This window comes from Bos indicus x Bos taurus, chromosome 17 (assembly GCF_003369695.1).
Source record: "Bos indicus x Bos taurus breed Angus x Brahman F1 hybrid chromosome 17, Bos_hybrid_MaternalHap_v2.0, whole genome shotgun sequence".
Lineage (NCBI taxonomy): Eukaryota > Metazoa > Chordata > Mammalia > Artiodactyla > Bovidae > Bos > Bos indicus x Bos taurus.
Genome location: NC_040092.1, coordinates 10238837 through 10256272, shown reverse-complemented (window position 1 = coordinate 10256272; position 17436 = coordinate 10238837). Strand labels below are relative to the sequence as shown.

At 48.7% G+C, this 17436-nt stretch overlaps 2 protein-coding genes and 1 long non-coding RNA gene across 4 annotated transcripts in view; 1 reads left to right on the top strand and 2 right to left on the bottom strand.

The window, feature by feature from the left end:
- Positions 1 to 10968, bottom strand: part of GCN1 (GCN1, eIF2 alpha kinase activator homolog) — a 55073-nt gene extending 44105 nt beyond the window's left edge. Inside the window, exons 1-5 of one of the 2 annotated variants that reach the window (XR_003515193.1) lie at positions 10922 to 10963; positions 5922 to 6024; positions 3012 to 3075; positions 2387 to 2518; positions 1765 to 1873 (exon numbers count right to left, since the gene is read on the bottom strand). Coding sequence is in view for 1 of the 2 variants with exons in the window: in XM_027566590.1 (XP_027422391.1) it covers positions 1765 to 1873; positions 2387 to 2518; positions 3012 to 3075; positions 5922 to 6024; positions 10922 to 10939 (426 nt within the window). In the remaining variant the exon portion in view is untranslated. Of the gene's footprint in view, positions 1 to 1764; positions 1874 to 2386; positions 2519 to 3011; positions 3076 to 5921; positions 6025 to 10921 lie in introns of both variants that reach the window. The other variant, XM_027566590.1, reaches the window with a different exon arrangement.
- A 42-nt stretch (positions 10969 to 11010) lies between these two features.
- Positions 11011 to 14003, top strand: LOC113907436. Its single transcript, XR_003515192.1, has 3 exons — positions 11011 to 11357; positions 11706 to 11843; positions 13742 to 14003. It is a non-coding gene; the product is annotated as an uncharacterized LOC113907436 (long non-coding RNA).
- On the bottom strand, positions 12216 to 16325 carry RPLP0 (ribosomal protein lateral stalk subunit P0). Its single transcript, XM_027566589.1, has 8 exons — positions 16228 to 16325; positions 15878 to 15979; positions 14749 to 14924; positions 14563 to 14650; positions 14284 to 14430; positions 13992 to 14177; positions 13033 to 13173; positions 12216 to 12451 (listed from the first exon to the last, which is right to left on the bottom strand). Exons 2-8 carry the CDS (start codon positions 15929 to 15931, stop codon positions 12287 to 12289), a joined length of 957 nt encoding a protein of 318 aa, XP_027422390.1. The 5' UTR covers positions 15932 to 15979; positions 16228 to 16325; the 3' UTR covers positions 12216 to 12286.
- Positions 16326 to 17436: the final 1111 nt, after the last annotated feature.

The following is a 17436-nucleotide window of genomic DNA, read 5'->3' as shown; positions in this document are numbered from 1 at the left end:
AGCAGCAGCAGCATGCTATCATTTGCGTAAAAAAATCGACTTAATTATATACACAAGGAATGTCTTTACCTACACAAGGAACTAGTTCTGGCGGGGGACCAAGATGCCTAGAGAAGGGGTGGGAAGGAAACTGGTATACATTCGACACTTGCTGAATATTGAACTTTAAAAAAAAATTTATTAAAATAGCTTTTTAAGCTTGCTGACATCTCATTAAGAACCGTACTGCTGTTCCTTCTTCCTGAATGCTCTAACCCTTCATCTGGGCATGGCTTCTTCTTTCACACCCTTCAGGTCTCTGCTCAAACGGCACCTCCTCCGGAGGCCTCCCTCCCACCACCAGCGTCGGCCCTCTCTCTATCCTCCTGCCTGCTTTTCTGCTATGCGGCTCTAAACCTTATCACCCAGGTGTGGACCTATTTGCGTCCAGCCTCTCCCCAGGACTGAAAGCTATGAGAAAGCAAGGTCCTCTTCCTTGTCCGCTGCTTCAGCCTCAGCTTCGCACCCCAGCACACGGGGGCCCTCAACAAATACCTCAGCAACTGAATGAACTGCCACCCGTGTGTAGAGTCAACATCAGCAACGAGCAAAGGAAAAGCTCTCGATGCATCCTGTCCCATAAATACAACATGACAGGGTCGACCCCTCCAGCTCACTAACCCACAAGCACACTGACTTACCTCGGGTAATGGTTATGAGAAGTCATTGGAGACGCACCAATGAGGGGCCTGTGAGATAACCATCTTATAAGAAGACCTTTTGGTAACAATGGAACCTACACTCCGAAGGAGGGTTTGGAGTGTATCCACTACTTGTGAAGTCTCGGTGTTCTTATCCTCCTGTCAACTGCTGATGGCCAATCTACGGTCATCCCCAGGAGTGTGCTGCACAAGCTCCCGGGCTGAGGCCTCAATGCATCTTACAAGCTGGCTGTGTCCGGCAGCAGCGCTGAAGGTCTGCTAACGCCACGTGTCCACCTGCACAGCCCTCCCTAAGTTTCCACAGCCCTTTCACCTCTTCTGGGCCCATCTTCATGACAACTCTTTGATGTGGATGGGTGGGTGGTACTTGTTCCCATTTTCGCAGTAATGGGAAATGGACTCAGAAACTAAATGAAGTACTTGGCCAAATCTCAAGGCCAAGAATCAAATCCACACCAAGATCCTCAGACTCCTTTTTGTTAAAACTGTGATACCTTTCCTCTTGTCCTCCACTAAGCATATCAAGACATTCAAGAGAACCTCCCAATGTGGCCTGTGGGGCCATCTCTGGTTAGCAGACATGCTGGAAGGCGAGGAAGGGAAAATGGAAGGAGCAGGCATAGACCAGGGAGGAAAGGATTCAAGGATCAAAGCACATGGCAAGAATCCCACTCCATTAGCCAGTTCAGCACTGAAATCCAAACACAAGGAAAGGAATGCTTAGTCAGAAAAAACGGAATGATTTACACTGTTCTCTGGTTTCCTAGTTTTGCGGCTGTCTTCCCTACTCTGGCCTGTCATGAAGGCAGGGACCGCGTCTCTCTTGCTCATCCCTGTGTTTCAGGTCCCAGGGTCTAGCCCACACCCGATCCAGGAAAGCTCACAGATATCTGTTGAGTAGATGAACGTTATGCTGCCCTCATGCCCATCCACCAAAGTCACACACCTCAGGGTAACTCAAAGCGCCGGTCACCCGGCCCTGAGGAGAACACCGACCAGAGAAGGTGCTTAAACACACCCCAACTCTGTGCAGGGAGCCGACTCCAAAGACACGGGGACCTACCAGTTTGTTCCAGATGTCTCCTTGCCGCTTGGCTCTCGAGGGAAAGACGATGCGCACCAGTAGGCCAGTCCAGGACAGGGCCAGCAAGGCAGCCGAGCCGCTGCTCTTACTGGGAAGGGAGGGGAGCGGAGGGGAGAGGTCAGAGCAGCGGCCTCCACCTGATGACAAGGGCTTCCCGCAGGGCCCTGCCTGGCACATAGGACTCTCTGCTGACCTACATGCGACTGGACGGAACCACACACTGGTTCTCCACAAACCACCTGTGACAACTCAGGACAAGGAGTGCCGAGCCCCTGCCTCTCAGCACTCACAACTATAACATCTGAAGGATGGTTTCCCACCTTTAGGGCAGGGAGGACGGGTTGGGAGGGGAAGCATTTGGTTTCTCCTTAAAATGGCCTTGCTGCCCCTAGTTTCCCAACCCTGTTCCCCAGGAAAGCAGTCTCTCTGCTGGGCCTGACATCCTGGCTTCTCTCTCCATCTCTCTCCATCCAGAAGGCAGACCACCAGCGCCCCCCAGGGCTGCACAGGGCAAAGGGGCGGGCGTGGCCACCCCGGCTGGTCTGCATGGGCTCCCCCCGAGGACTCCGGAGCCTCAGGCGCCACCAGCTTCCCCTCTTACCTGGGGACACCCGCTTTGGAGCCGATGCCCGAGGACTGCAGAGAGTGCAGAAGGTTCTTGGCAGTGGCTTCAGGCTGGGCCTCAGCCAGCTGCTGGATGGCTGCCTGCAGGGCCCGGCGTGAGGCTGCATCCCTGGGGGAGGGGCAAAGGCCAAGGTGAACACGTGGACCCAGGGCAGGGGGTGGGCGGGGGGCTTCGGCCAAGCCCCGTCTTTCCAGGAAAACAACATTGCACTGTATTTCAGCGCATCACAGATGAGGCAATTTGGAAGTAACTGGATAAATCTACCTCATCCCAGAGTTCTAGAAGCACCTAACAAAGGGCAAGGAGCCTTAAGGCTGTACGGGCACCACCTACATTTATAGAACACTTACTACAGGGCTCAGATGAGCCCTGGTGCCTTTACACGCACCAGTGAGAGCGCACAGAGCGAGCGAGAACTTCACACGAACCACCACGGAGGCACGATCCCTAGTCCACAGAGGAGGAAACTGGGGCACACAGAGCTTCCGTAACTTGCTCAGGACACAGGCAGTCTGGCTCCAAAGCCTGGGCTCTAACCACTGCCCTCTACTACCTCTCTGCACAAAGTGGTCTGGACACCAGGCTTTTAGCTGGGACTCGCCTGTATCGATGCAGGGTCAAGCAGAAGAGTTTGCAGAGGCCTTTCACAGCTCCCTCCGGCAGATCTAAAACCAGAGATTCACAGAGGTTAGTCAATAAGCACTATCGACACTTCCTGGGCATTGGCCCAGAAATAACAACACCCAACACTGAATCGGAGCTCACGAGGCACAGGCCCTGCTCTAAGCGCTTGAGACACTAACTCAGTTCTCGTAAGGTGGGTACTGCGACTGAGCCAGTTTTTAAGAAGAAAAAACCAAGGCACGGAAAACTAAGCAGGCCAGTTGAGAGAAAGAGAAGCTGGTGGAACAACAGTGGTCAGTAACGGAGAGCCAACCTGTGATGGCTCTGCAGACCGGGCTGAAGCCCAAGGATGAAGGGAGTAGGGTCTGATGGGGGAAAGGGAAGCTGAGTGTCAGACAGACCAGCGGGCAGGAGGCTCACGAAGGGCTCGCCCGGGCCCCTGAGGGATGGGGGCCGATGGAGGAGGAGGAGCATGGACCCAGCTCCCCAGAGCCCTAAGCCTGGCACTGGCCCACCTGATTTGAGAATGTCTCTGTAACTGAGGAAAAGAGTGACTGGGGCCAGGAACAGGTTGTGGCTAAGAGCTTCCCCAACGGTTCAGCAGATAAAAAATCTGCCTGCAATGCAGAAGACACAGGAGAAGCGGGTTTGATCTCTGGGTTGGGAAGATCCCCTGGAGAAGGAAATGGCAACTCACTCCAGTATTCTTCCCAGAAAAATCCCATGGACAGAGGAGCCTGGGGGGGTGACAGTCCAATGGGTCGCAAAGAGTCAGACATGACCGAGCGACTAAGCACAGCAGAGGAGAAAAGCAGTTAGTAACTGCTAACAGATACCAGGGCTGTTAAGAGCCAGGCACTATCCCTACATGTTCGCATTCCCTCCATACTCTCACCCTGTGAGGGAAGCACGGCCTTACTATCTCCACACTCAATGCAAGGAGGCAGGCTCACAGCTGAAGGAACCTGGACCGGGCGGGTCCCACAGTCTGGAGGCAGCAGAGCCATGGCCAGAACACAGAGCCCATCACCTCCGACTGAGCTGAGGGCCTGTGACTGGCAAGGCCAGGCCCAGCAAACCTGCCTCGCTAGCCTCAGGCTCCAGGTTCAGCGAGGCAGGACTGAGCAGAGCACCAGAGGCTGTGAGGCCAGGCTCGGGCTGAGCCAGGCTGGGCACCCGCCTTCAGGGTTTGACGGCCTCTAAAGAGGCCTTCCAGCTCCCTGCCCCGCCTTGGATGAACCCACCTGGGGACCTGGGACCCTAACACAAGGAGAGGCCACAATAACTATCACTACACAATGGCTCCACAGACTCCGAAAATGAGGAAATTGAGAACTATTTCATGTGAGGAGTTCGCTTCCCCCAAACGACCTGCACATCAAAGGCAAGCAAACATTTTACAAATATGATTCGCCCTGAACTGTAGAATTTCAGGGTGACTGGGGAGTAAAATCACCCTGGAAGGCCTGAGTAGTTCATAAACTTCACTCACACTTGTCGAACTCCTTACTCCACAAACTGGGGGGAAAGGGTGGCACTCGGCAGTTACTTAGCACGGAGTCAGCCACTAGGGTTAGGGTGGACAGCCAGCATCTGTCATGTGGCAGCCTTCTTTAACTAGAACCCTGCTGAGAAATGACCAGAAGGACTTCTGAAGGTGCCATAAACTCATGCACCAAAGCTCTGATACACAGCAGAATCTCTCAGAAGTTCACGAACAGCAATTTACTTACACACAACTTTAACAAGCTTGGGTATGTAACCAGGCGACAACAGATCACAGCAGCAAATCAGAGTGTGGGTCAGACAGTGGAAGAAGGCTCTTTCCTAACAAGAAGTGAAAGCTGACAGAATCGGAGACCCAACTCTATGCCACCACAGTTCTCAAACTGCAGCAAACATGGGAATCAGCTGGGGAGCTTGTTAAAACACAGGTGCTGGGCTCTATCCCCAGAGTGTTCATGAATCTGCGTCTCTGGGGGTGGAGCTGAGATTCTGTATCTCAAACAAGTTCTTAGGCGATGCTGATATTGCTGGTCTGGGGACCACATTTTGAGAACCAACACTGCATAGGAAAAACACACCAAAAGGAAACTCAAAAACTAACGAGGATTTTATAGCACAGGGAATGCTGCTCAATTTTATGTGGCGGCTTGAATCGGAGGGGAGTTCTGGGGAGAATGGACACGTATATATGGATGGCTGAGTCCCTTTAATCCTCACCTAAAACTATCACAGCATTGTTAATGAGCTATACCCCAATACAAAATTAAAAGATAAAAAACCAACTAATGAAGATTTATTGGTTGAAGGCAAACTAGTCTTATACACACCCCCATAGTTTGCCGTAAGAGCCCTCAGTTATGGTACAGAATCAGAATAACTACATGTGCTCAGCATTTCCCAAAATGTGCTGCCCAGACTGAATAGGTTTTCAGCAAAAAAGAGGTTCAAGGAAACACTGGATTAAAAGGTGACATCTCCCAAACTTAGATGATCTTGGAATCCTTCACTACCCAATCACTAGTTACGATCTTGCTGACTTTCATGAAACGCTGGCAAAAACAGTGCCTCCAGTCATTAAACAAAAAAAGTTTTTGTAAAATAAAAAAAAAAAAAAAAAAGTTTTTGCATCTAATAAATTACTTAAGAAAAACTATTGGCATCCATTACAACTATTTCCAGTCAAAATGGTTAAAACTGTTAAAAGCTTTGGCACCTAGAAGGATAAACTTTCCACCAACCCAACTGTTTCAGTGCACATTTATAACAAGCAAATATAGACAGTGAAGACAGAAGTTGCTGGAAGCGAGGAAAAGAAGGCCATGGTTCTAAACAGAGAGCCCAATTTAGTCTGAAATGAAATCAGTGATGTGAAAATAAATACCTTTTCCGGCAACACATTTCCCCAGCTCACTGAGGATTTCTCTCCGTTCCTTCACACTGGCTGTCGTCACCTTCCCTGCAAAACGCTTTAGTGTCTCAGAAACCTGCAAAGACCAAGCCCACGGAGAAAATGCCACCAGTCAGACTACAAAACGTCAGCGGGGAGGGAGAGGGAGGGCGTGCTGGGGGAGGGTCGTGCAGGGCTCAGAGAGGCTCCCTCCAACCCAGGTCTTCTCAGTCTCCACTTTGGGGACCAACTTCCACTCCTGATCATTCTTGACTGTGGGGGCTGCCTTTACACCCGGCAGGATCTTGGGCAGTGCTCCTGGCCTCTACCCACTGGACACCGGTAGCAGCATACCACCCTCCCACCACAGCTGAGGCAACCCCAACTGCTTCCAGACATTGTCAGGCCCCTCCTGGGGGACAAAATCACCCCCAGCTGAGATGTACTGCTTTTAACCCAACCGGTCAGCCACTCAGTTAAACTTTGGACAAAAAGAGGCAAGGCTTAAGGCAAAAACCTCAAGATAGAAAACATCCTTTCTGGGACTTCCCTCGTGGTCCTGTGGCTAAGACTCCACGCTCCCAATGCAGGGGCCCTGGGTTCGATCCCTGGTCAGGGAACTAGAGCCCAAATGCCACAACTAAGCATTTGCATGCCCAACCAAGACTCAGCTCAGCCAAATAAGTAAGGAAGTATTTTTTTAAAAAGACAGAAAAAACATCCTTTCCGAACTAAGGAAAATTTAGGGAGGGCCGACTATGTGCCCGGTATGTCCCCTTTATATTATTTCTTATAAGCCTCCTGTAACGAGGAATATCCTGACAAGTCATAAGCACAGTTGGCTAAAGGGTAAAACATTTAAGAAACTGAATCCCAGTTCAGCCTCCTACCGGCTGTGGAAACTCAGTCAAATTATGTCATCTGCTTGATCTTCAGGTTCCGCATCGATTCAATGTAGAAAACAGCACCTACCTCATGACTGTTATGGGGAATAAATGAGAGAGTGCATGTAGAGCATTACTCTCACCCCGAGCACAAAATCAGCTACTACTAACCAGCAGGCCTTCCAAACAGGCATCGTATTCCCCACTTTTCAGGTGATGAAGAAATCGACTCCCAGAGGGGAAGCCACTGCTCAGACTGGAGTCAAGAGCCGCAGCACCTGCATTTCTGAAACTAAACCTGAAACCAGCAAGTGTAGAAACTGACGCGAGCAGTCCTTGGCTATCAACCGCCATCCATGTTACAACTGCCTCCCTTGCACAGAGACACAGCGTAAGACCTGGAAAAGGGGCGGTTTGCCAATACTCCTGAAAATCTGCTCCTGAACAATATTCCACAGCGGTGTTCCCCAACGTTTCTGGCACCCGAGACTGGTTTTGTGGAAGACAATTTTTCCATGGACTGGGGAGCGGGGGGAATGGTTTGGGGATGATTTGCGCACATTACACTTACTGTGCACTTTATTTCTATTGTTATAACATCAGCTCCACCTCAGACCATCAGGCATTAGACACCAGAGGGTGGGGACCTCTGTTCTACAGGCTACAAAGCAGGCAGGTCATGGATATGAGCAGTAGAGCAGGGCATAATAAGACCCAAGTGATCAACTCCTGCCCTCTTTTTCTTTTGAGGGTATTTGACAGAAAGGCCTTATTAAAAGAGTAAGACTTAAGGGTGCATAGAGAAGTAAAATAATGCTGAGTTCCTCTTATAGTTAAACCTTTGCCACAATTCTATCAGCAATGAATAAAATCATGTGCAAAACTCCATCTTCTACATAAAGGATCTGTTTACTGTCTTTTGCTCCTATAGTCATTCATGCATATAATTAAAGAGTCAAAAAGTTCTGGGAGGTTTGCTCTAAAAACCAGTCCCATGCCCTCACACACAAACACAATCTCTTTCACCAACTCTGACTGATTATTTCGGTAATAATTCCTCACGTTTCCTAATATACGTTAGTTCAGTAATTCCGTGTTTACATTACACGCAACTGGCATTCAACTTCCGTTTAATGAACCACGTTTGCTCTCCTGCACAGCTTTTTAAAATTAACCCTGGAGTTGAATAATGAGTCCTTCATTCTCTACACTCTCAGTCTGCCTTGTTTTATCTGTTCTAATTAACCATTCAATCCCACAGTTTCCCCCGTGTCTAAATCTCAATACATTGACGCAGATCATGCAGTCTGACCAAATTCCACCTTCCAGAAGAGGTCTCTCCCAGTTTTCTGAGCTGTCCTGATCTGGTCTGTGATCGCTACAGCTGGGATGCGGTTTATCACCCTGAGAATGTACTCTTTTTGTGTGTCTGGGTGAACCACACACTCCAACTTGTGAAGTCCTTGCAGGTTTGAAAATGTTCTGACCTCCTACCTGAAGTTTGCCTGAATACAGAATGCTAGATTGAAATTTTCCTTCAGAATACTGAAGACTTTTCTCCACTGAGTTCTAGCATTCAGTATTGTTGGGAACCTTCATGCCATTCTGATTCTCGATCCTTTGTCTGAGATCTGATTTTTCCCCCTGGAAATTTCTAAGATCTTTTTGTATCCAAGGTTTTAAAATTTCAGGTTGGGAAAAAAAAAAAAAAAAAATTTCAGGTTGGGACTTTCCCGGAGGTCCAGAATCCGCCTTCCAAAGCAGGCAACTAAGCCCACGCACCTCAACTAGAAAGCCCATGCGCCACAACAAAAAGATCCCACATGCCGCAAATAAGACCCGATGCAGCCGTAAATAAAATAAATATAAAGAAGAAAGAAAATATTTTTTAAAAAATAGAAAAACTGAATTTCACATTAATGTGCTCTGTCATGAGTCTGCTTTCATCCATTGTGCTGACCGTTTTTGATTTGAAAACACATGCTTCGGTTCAGGGAAAGCATCTTGAATTATTCTGTTGATGATTTCCTTGGATATTGGACCTCCTACACTTTTGTGTGGTCCTGTTTTACACTCTCCAGAGAGGAAAACTTCCAGCCTTTTGCCAAGATGGAGAAAGAAAGCTGGGGTTCTGAAGGCATGTAAACAGGGCTTTCAACCAATCCTCCTAACTTAACCCCTCCCCACTCACCCTCACATCCAGGGGTTAGCAGCTGCCACCAATTCCCAGCTATCAGAGATTCTACAATGTAAATCAGGTTGGTTCTCAAGCTTTCCGAACTGCTGGCTTAGGATCCTTTACCACTCCTCACTTTCTAGCTTCCCAAAGTTTGCTGCTGTTGTCTGCTCCCCATTCTCTCAATTTTTTTTTTTTTTTAACTTTTTACTAGTTTCAGTAAGGCTAGAGGATAGCAAATTGAGATGCATCTTTATATATATAATACACCCTCTACCTGAAATTCCCACATAGCTGTTTTTCCATGCTAATGGTAAGTCCCTGGCTACAGTTTCTCCCCGAAAGATTAAAGGGCATTTCAGGTACAAGGCTCTTTTTCTTAATCAGAAAATGAATGTCACCCACTTGGGACCCTGTCAGAACAAAAGTGAAAAAGAGCACACTAAGATTCTTCAGAGAAGTCATTTGTTGGTTGAGATCAGATGCAAAGAGCTTAAAAAGTTCACAGGTTTCTCTCTAGGGTAACACTGTCCAGAAGCACTTTCTGTGCTGACGGAAATGTTCTTTTGCGCTGTACAATGCATCAGTCACCAGCCACATACAGCTACCCAGGCACTGAAATGTGGCTAGTGCAACCGAAGAACTGAATTTTTAATTTCACTTAATTTTAACTAACCTAAGTAGTTGGCTATTAATTAACTGGCTACTATACTGAACAACACAGCACTAGAGATTTTTTTTTTTAATATTTATTTATTTGGCTGTGTCAGGTCTTAGTTGTGGCACAGAGGGTGCCCAGGCTCAGTTCCCCGGTAGCATGAGGGATCTTAGTTCCTGGACCAGGGGCTGAACCCGTGTTCCCTGCACTGGCAGGCGTATTTAACCACTGGAGCACCAGGTAAGTCCCAAGACGTGTTTGCTTTTTTCATTTGAGTTTTAATGTTACACATTCAGCATGTATTCTCCCAACCCCTTTCAAAATACCCCTTTCTTTCCAGGATCCATCACAATAAACTGAACAAATTACCAGTCCCTTCCTTGCACAGGAAACTCACAATACACACATTCTGAATAATGAAATTAAGGGCTCACTCTCTGGCTTCAGGGCCTTCATATCAAAATCAATAAATCTCCTCACCCCGACACCCAAGTGAGCCAAGCTGTCCTTTAGAGACCTGTTTCATTTCCCATAATATTGTCTTTTCTCTCTAAAACACTCACAGCTACAAAGGAGGCTGGGGTGGAGGAAAAAAGTCCCCCCCACCCCCACCCCCACAACACTCAAGGTGACAAGACTCTTCCAAAGTTGTGACAGCTCTTTTATCTAACGCTGGACCTAATAATAACCACCAACTTACATGAAGCCCTACTTTATTTCATTGATTCCTCACAACGACCCTACGAGACAGGTATTAGTTTAGCTCCATTGTATGGATGAAAAAACCGAGACTTGACAGGATTAAGAAACTTGCCCAGCGTCTTAGAGAAACTGATCAACTAGCACTCAAACTAAGATCCGTACGAATCCAAACACTATGCTTTAAGTCCCTGAACGTAGTAGATGTCCGAGAAATATATGCTGAATATAAAGTTTTAAGGCATAGTTGGCGCTGGCCGAGGTTCATGCTGGAGGGCTTCGGAAAAATGGAGCAGACTCTGAAAGGGTAACTGTGGCAACTTCAGGATCAAGAAGGGTCCGCCGAAGCCGAGGCCGGAGTCCGACTCGTCGAGCCCACGGCCAGTCTGCGCCGGCCGGGCGGGGAACCAGGGCGAACCCGGGTCCGTGAGGGGTTGGCCCGAAGCGCCCCCAGGACCGCGCCCTCCGCAGCCGCCGCCCCATAACCCCCTACGGCAGCTGCACTAGCGGTCCGACCAGACCGCCGCCGTTCGCGCCCAGTCGCTGACCGCGTTGGCCTCGCAGTCGCCCGCCTTACCTGCGTGTCCGCCGCCATCCTGCCGGCGCTGACTCCGGAACCGCTTCCGGAGCGCTTCCGGGTCACAGCGCGAGCCCACGCGGCAGGGCGAGGCCGGGAGCCAGCCAGGGCCCGGGGCCTGGCGCCCCCGGGCGGGACGGCGGTCGCCGCAGGCCGGGCTTTGACTCAGGCTGCCTGAGTGGGTTATCTGAGGGATACCGGGGACTATCAAGGCCTGCCAAGGGCGTGATTTTTGACCCCCGGGTCCCAGGGCCCTTCTCAGTCCAGCCTCGTGGAAGACGAGGGTCCCTACAGCTCCGACCCACGTGTGCGCAGGCAGGTCCGGCCCAGGTACCCCCACGTGGGCCTCTCCTGTGTGAAGACAGTTTTACATAAGTGTGGCCTACTTGTTTGCTAGAGGGGTTTCCTTGATGACAGCGGCTGAACTCAGTAACAGGTAGGCAGCCAAGTCGTGTCTTATCCCGTTGTTTGTACCCCAGCACCAATGTTAGAAGATTCTGGAGCTGAGGAAGCTGCCCAAGGGCAACTCCTTAAAACAAGGCCACAGGGTAGGAGGCTGGGGCTAAATTTTATTCTGTATGCAAACCTGACAACTCTACCTAAATATGATCTGCACACATCAGTCCTTGTCTCTGATATTAGCAATGGCTTTCAAACTTCTGTGTGTGTGCATGCTCAGCAGCTAAGCAACTCTTTGCAGGTAGATGGACTAGTAGCAGGTCAGGCTCCTGTCCATGGGACTTTCCAGGCAATAAGGGAATGGGTTGTCATTTCCTCCTCCCAGGGCATCTCCCAGACCTAGGGATTCAAACCGAGTCTCCTGGGTTGCAGGCAGATTCTTTACTGCTGAGCCACCTGGGAAGCCCCTTTGCACTTCTGAGACCTGGATACAACCAGCACTTACCTCATGACCCAGTACAGGGTAAGTGATATGTATGATTCACAACACCTACAGGACATTTTCTCTCCTTAAATAACAGTGGCCACTAAATTGGAGCACCACCCAGTCTGAAACACCCCTGGCAGCACACAGCTTAACTCAGTATGACACTAAGCCTACTTAAATTGAGTGACCCAGGCTTGTGGCCTGATGGTCATGGAGACAAATTTCAGTTTAACAAATATAGTTAACGCTGGGTAGAGACAAAGTATAGGATGCTAGGAGAGCAATGTGTCACTTTGAAAGAGGACACCCAAATGTCAATTTCAAATCAAGCTGATTTTACCATGCCTTTGGTTTCTAGCATACAGCACTATATAACCTTCAAACGCACAAAATGAGAAGCTCAGAGACTCGTAAGAGAAGTAAGCCTTTATTTTCTCATTTCACAAATAATGCTGGCCTGGTTGGCTGCTTTTTAGTGATTAGTCAAAAAGACCGAATCCCATATCCTCGTCCGACTCCTCCGACTCCTCCTTTGCTTCAACCTTGGCTGGGGCTGCGGTGGTGGCAGCAGGGGCAGCAGCGGGGGCAGCAGCCACAGGGGCAGCAGCCACAAAGGCAGATGGATCAGCCAAGAAGGCCTTGACCTAGAGCAAGGGCAAAGTTCATGGTCAAAAGGGTCATCTTAGCACCCCTACTACCCACAACCCTTCTGCCTCTGCAGAGATCTGGGTTTAAGGGCCCACTTCCATGTCAGTGAAGCCTTCCTCTCAAGTAACCAGGCAGGACAGCTTGGGTATAAGCCTGGTGAACTCAGGCCCAGCTCTTACCCATTAAACTATCTCTGCTTTAAATCTCGTAATTTCTAAAATCAAGAACACATCTCCCCTGCCTCCCAACTTCAAGTAGACAATTGGCGCTCTGTAGCCAACGGTTTCACACTTAAAAGACTGAACCAACTGTGGATCAAAACTCAAAAAAAAAAAGGGGGGGGGGTGGATTTCCAGAACTGAATTTGCTGTATTGTAGCAATTATTTACACTCAAGTTACATTGTATTTATAAACACTTACATAACATTCAAACTGGATTAGGTATTCTAAGTAACCTAGAAATGATGTAACCTAACTAACACCATTTTATTATATGACAGACTTGAGCATGGATTTTGGTATCCATGATGGAAGCACAACTATATTCTTGCTGTGGTCCCGGTGGGTTCTTTGTACCTTTTCAGCAAGTGGGAAGGTGTAATCAGTCTCCACAGACAAAGCCAGGACGCGCTTGTACCCATTGATGATGGAATGGGGTACAGATGCGACGGTTGGGTAACCAATCTGCAGGCACACGCTGGCAACATTGCGGACGCCCTGTGGAAGGAGGAAACATTCCTTTAGCTCTTCAGGCATGACATCTTAAGAGACAATGAAGCGGAGCTCAAAAGCACACAGGATTTGCTCAGTACCTCAGTCTCACACAGGGACACTTCACCTCACACCAAATGCTTCTGGCAGTGAAATTCAGACCCAGTTTAATTTACAAATGCTTTTTGCCCTTATTCTCGACAAGGGTTTTCCCTATACCATAACGATGGTATTTACTTCAAAAGCCACCGTTTTGTAAAAATATATAGTCACGGCACTCTGAGAAAAACGTTAGTTCCAGGTGTGAATTTCGTCCACTACTGAGATTTCCAAAAGTAACCAGAGTTAAGAGTATATGTAATTACAATTGTCTATCTGTCCAAAAAAACAGGAATTATATATTGCATCACTTTGTTAAGAGAGTGTATTAGTGGCAAAACAAGACTAAGGATGGACTGAGAGAGCCTTTCTCCCAAGATAGTAGGGTACTTGGCAACACTTGTATATTAATTACCTCATTTTCCTTATCCCTCTTTTGACTCACTGACACTCAAAATCTCACATCTTATTGCAGGCCCTAAAATGACAGCCCTTACTATGTACCCAGCACAGTTCCAAGGCCTTACACTCATTAATTCATTAGCTCCTTCAACGATCCTATATTGTCATTGCTGTTTTAAGGATGAGGAAACTGAGATACAGATTAAACAACTGTTCCTGGTTATTAAACTGCTAGTCAGCTGCATTGCCAAGATCCAGCTGAAGCCAGACGCGCTCTCAACTATTAATGAGAAGGGAAGAGCCTGGAATGGGCCCTCGGGTACCTCCAGGAAGCGGGAATGCAGAGTTTCCTCTGTGATGTCAAGCACTTCAGGGTTGTAGATGCTGCCATTGTCAAACACCTGCTGGATGACCAGCCCGAAGGAGAAGGGGGAGATGTTCAGCATGTTCAGCAGCGTGGCTTCGCTGGCGCCCACTTTGTCTCCTGTCTTAATCAGCTGCACATCACTCTGAAGAACAAGGAGTTGGCAGTTAACCCCTGGATGTCCGGCAAGTCCAAGGCCACCGAGTCCCCACCGCTGGCCCAGCTAGCACTGGCAAGCCAGGTCCACTCACCAGGATTTCAATCGTGCCCCTGGAGATCTTCGTGGTGATGCCTAAAGCCTGGAAGAAGGAGGTCTTCTCGGGCCCCAGACCAGTGTTCTGTGCTGGCACAGTGACTTCACACGGCGCTATGGCACCAGCACGGGCGGCAGCTGGCACCTGAGAAAATGGGAAAAAAAAATGTGAACAGTGAGATGTCTTCTCTCCAGACACAACCTGAGATCAGTCAGTTTTGTTGCTTTTCAGGAGCCAAATGATAAGGTCTCTCCAGTCAACCTGATTCTCCCTTACCTTGTTGGCCAGCAGCATGTCCCTGATCTCAGTGAGGTCCTCCTTGGTGAACACGAAGCCCACATTCCCCCGGATGTGAGGCAACAGTCTGCGAAGAGAAGTTTACAGGAGAAGGTCACTTTTTAACACCATTCCTCTCCAAGAAGAGGGAGGAGGACACTGAGAAGAGAGGATAAAGACACTGACTTCTCCAGAGCCGGGTTGTTTTCCAGATGCCCTCGGATGGCCTTGCGCATCATCGTGTTCTTGCCCATCAGCACCACAGCCTTCCCGCGGAGGGACATGCGGATCTGCTGCATCTGCTTGGAGCCCACGTTGTCTGCTCCCACAATGAAGCATTTTGGATAATCATCCAGAAGTTGCTACAGAAACAAGCCAAAAACAAGCAGTGTTTCACAGGAGGAAAGAGGGAAAAGGTTAAGAGAAACCAAATCCCGCAATCACCAGCTTCCATCTCACTGACCCTTTCCTCTAAGCTTTTGAAATGACACAGAGATTGGGACAGTTCCTCCTATTGGCCACCTGAGTTAACACCAGTTTTGTCAAAGACTGGCTTGTTGAGTATAAATGGTAACTGTTTATACGGTAAATAAAAAAAAAAACTTAATTATAACTTTTGCTCTTTCCCCAATTATGAGGCATGTTTGATTCACTAAATGACTGCCTTAACAGAAAAAAAAAATACTGTTCCAAGTCAGATTTACAGCAATCAAAATACAACATAAAGGAAGTACAACGAAATAGTAACTTGTAGGACCTAGGCTGTGTATATATAATCATTTTACAAAGTTTTTTGTTAAACTGAAAACCTGCATGATAAATGAGGAAGAACGCAAAGAACTAAATTCCACAACGCATCCTATGGCTTGAAGAGCAGCGTGATTAACATTTCTGGCCAGGAAGACCCAACTCAAGGCCATCTAAATTAAAGAACTCACATGGTTTCTTGACTGACAGGCTCTAAATAGGCAACAACTTGCTCCATTATAATGAATCACTCATCGCCTCAGACCTTCTTAAAGATGGTGACAAGGCAGGAAAATTAGGACAAGTGCTATCTGAACTTCCAACAGGCTTGGGCTTGAATGCTCTTCACCTGAAGAGCCACTTCACCTGCCTGAGTCTGTTTATCTCCAACACTGGGAGGGGGAAGGGCATGGATCTCGGCAAATTGTGAAAATTAAATGAAATGTGCCTAAAAAGACCTAATGTGGTAGCTAAGGAGTAGGCCCTCAGTACATGCCAGCTGATTGTCCCCATTAGTGCCTGGGCCCGAGGCAGCACGGTGGGCGGCTGGGGCCTACCCCAAACTTACGATGATCTTAAGGAAGTAGTTGGACTTCCAGGTCGCCCTGTCTTCCCTGGGCATCACGGCGGTGCGTCAGGGATTGCCACGCAGGGTTTAAAGACGATGTCACTGAGGAGAGAAAAGGAGCTCAAGCCACCCCGACACGCGTCCCCACAGCACGGCGGGCTCCAAGCCCAAGGCACACGCGGAGTAGGCCACGCGCGGGCGCCCGCCGCCCCGAGCCAGGGCTGTGACCGCCGCACCCCCAAACCAAGGAGGCCGGACCCCGCGGTCCCCAAGAGCCTCCAAAAGAACCCCCAAGTAACCCCATCCTTCCCGCCACAGTTGCCGGTGAGAACACAGCGAGACGGACGAACCTCACACGAGGACGCCTGGCGAGAGGAGGGCCGCGCGCCGGCGGGCATCTTTTATAGATGAGCGAAGCAGCCAATCAGAAGCCACGGGCAGATCCCCCCGCCTATTGGCTGGAGCCAACGTCTGTCTGAAGAAATCGGATAGATGCAGGCAGCCATTGGGTGGCATCCCTGCCATTCCAACCATCAGGAAGCTGTTTTTAAACGAGGTAGTTAAGGAGGGCACTGCTGTGTGCTGGAGGCGCTTTCTCAGAGCTGCTGCCCTCTGCCGGGTTGGAGGTGCTGCCGTGTAGAGTTAGCATTTACAAGCTGAGTTCACATTTCCTTTGGTCACCTGGCCAAGTCGCAACTACAGAGTATGACGTTGAGAAAGAACTCTCATGCTTTAGAAACAGGATGGTCTCTCGTCTCCTCTACAGTTTGTTCTTCCCCCTATCGAAACAAAGGGATCCTTTAAACCTAAGTCGGATCACTTCCTCATCTGCTCGCAATACTTTCGAGTCTCCCCATTTCCCTCCCAGAAAAAACCTAAAATGTAAATGGCCTACATGATCTGTTCCCCACCTTCACCCCATCATCTGACTTGCCTACTGACTCATTTCCTCCCGGCTGGGTGACGCTCCCATTTCAGGGCTCATGCACTCTCTAGTCCCTCTTCCTAGAAGGCTTTCTGCCGATATCCACACCTCCATCGCGTCTTGGCGCAATGATCACCTGCTGAAGGTCTATCCCCATTGCCCTATTCAAAATTACCCCCAAAACCACTCCCACTTCCCTCTTCCTCCGGTTTAACTTTTTGGTAGCACTTCCACCTAGTAACACACTGAAATAATTTGTCTCTCTCTCTGCCGTGAGCCTGGCACCTATGGGCATATAATAAACACTTGTTGAATGAATGGATGCAGAGTTTGCAGTCAGATAACCTGAATTCATATCCTTATTCTGTCACTTGCTAGGTTGGTCATCTTAGGAAGTGATTTCACCTTCCTGACTCTCTCTTTCCCTATCTGCAAAATGAGGATAATAGTATTCACACCCCATGAGGATTACGTGAGTTATGTGTTAACACAGTTCCTGGAATGCAGGAGATCACTTAATGTCAACATATTTTATTACACTTTCATTCAACATTTATTTGAACTATTGTGCTGTATCATTAAGTATGTTTTTAATGAATAAGCTTAGATCCTAGGGTGGGAAGGGGAGAGGTGA

Excerpts from the sequence above, each read along its gene's own strand:
- RPLP0 (XM_027566589.1), bottom strand. The coding sequence starts at position 15,931 with ATGCCCAGGGAAGACAGGGCGACCTGGAAGTCCAACTACTTCCTTAAG. Across the intron at positions 14,651-14,748 it reads AACAACCCGGCTCTGGAGAA|ACTGTTGCCTCACATCCGGG; the intron begins GTCAGTGTCTTT and ends TTCTCTTCGCAG. Across the intron at positions 13,174-13,991 it reads TGCATTCCCGCTTCCTGGAG|GGCGTCCGCAATGTTGCCAG; the intron begins GTACCCGAGGGC and ends CTCCTTCCACAG.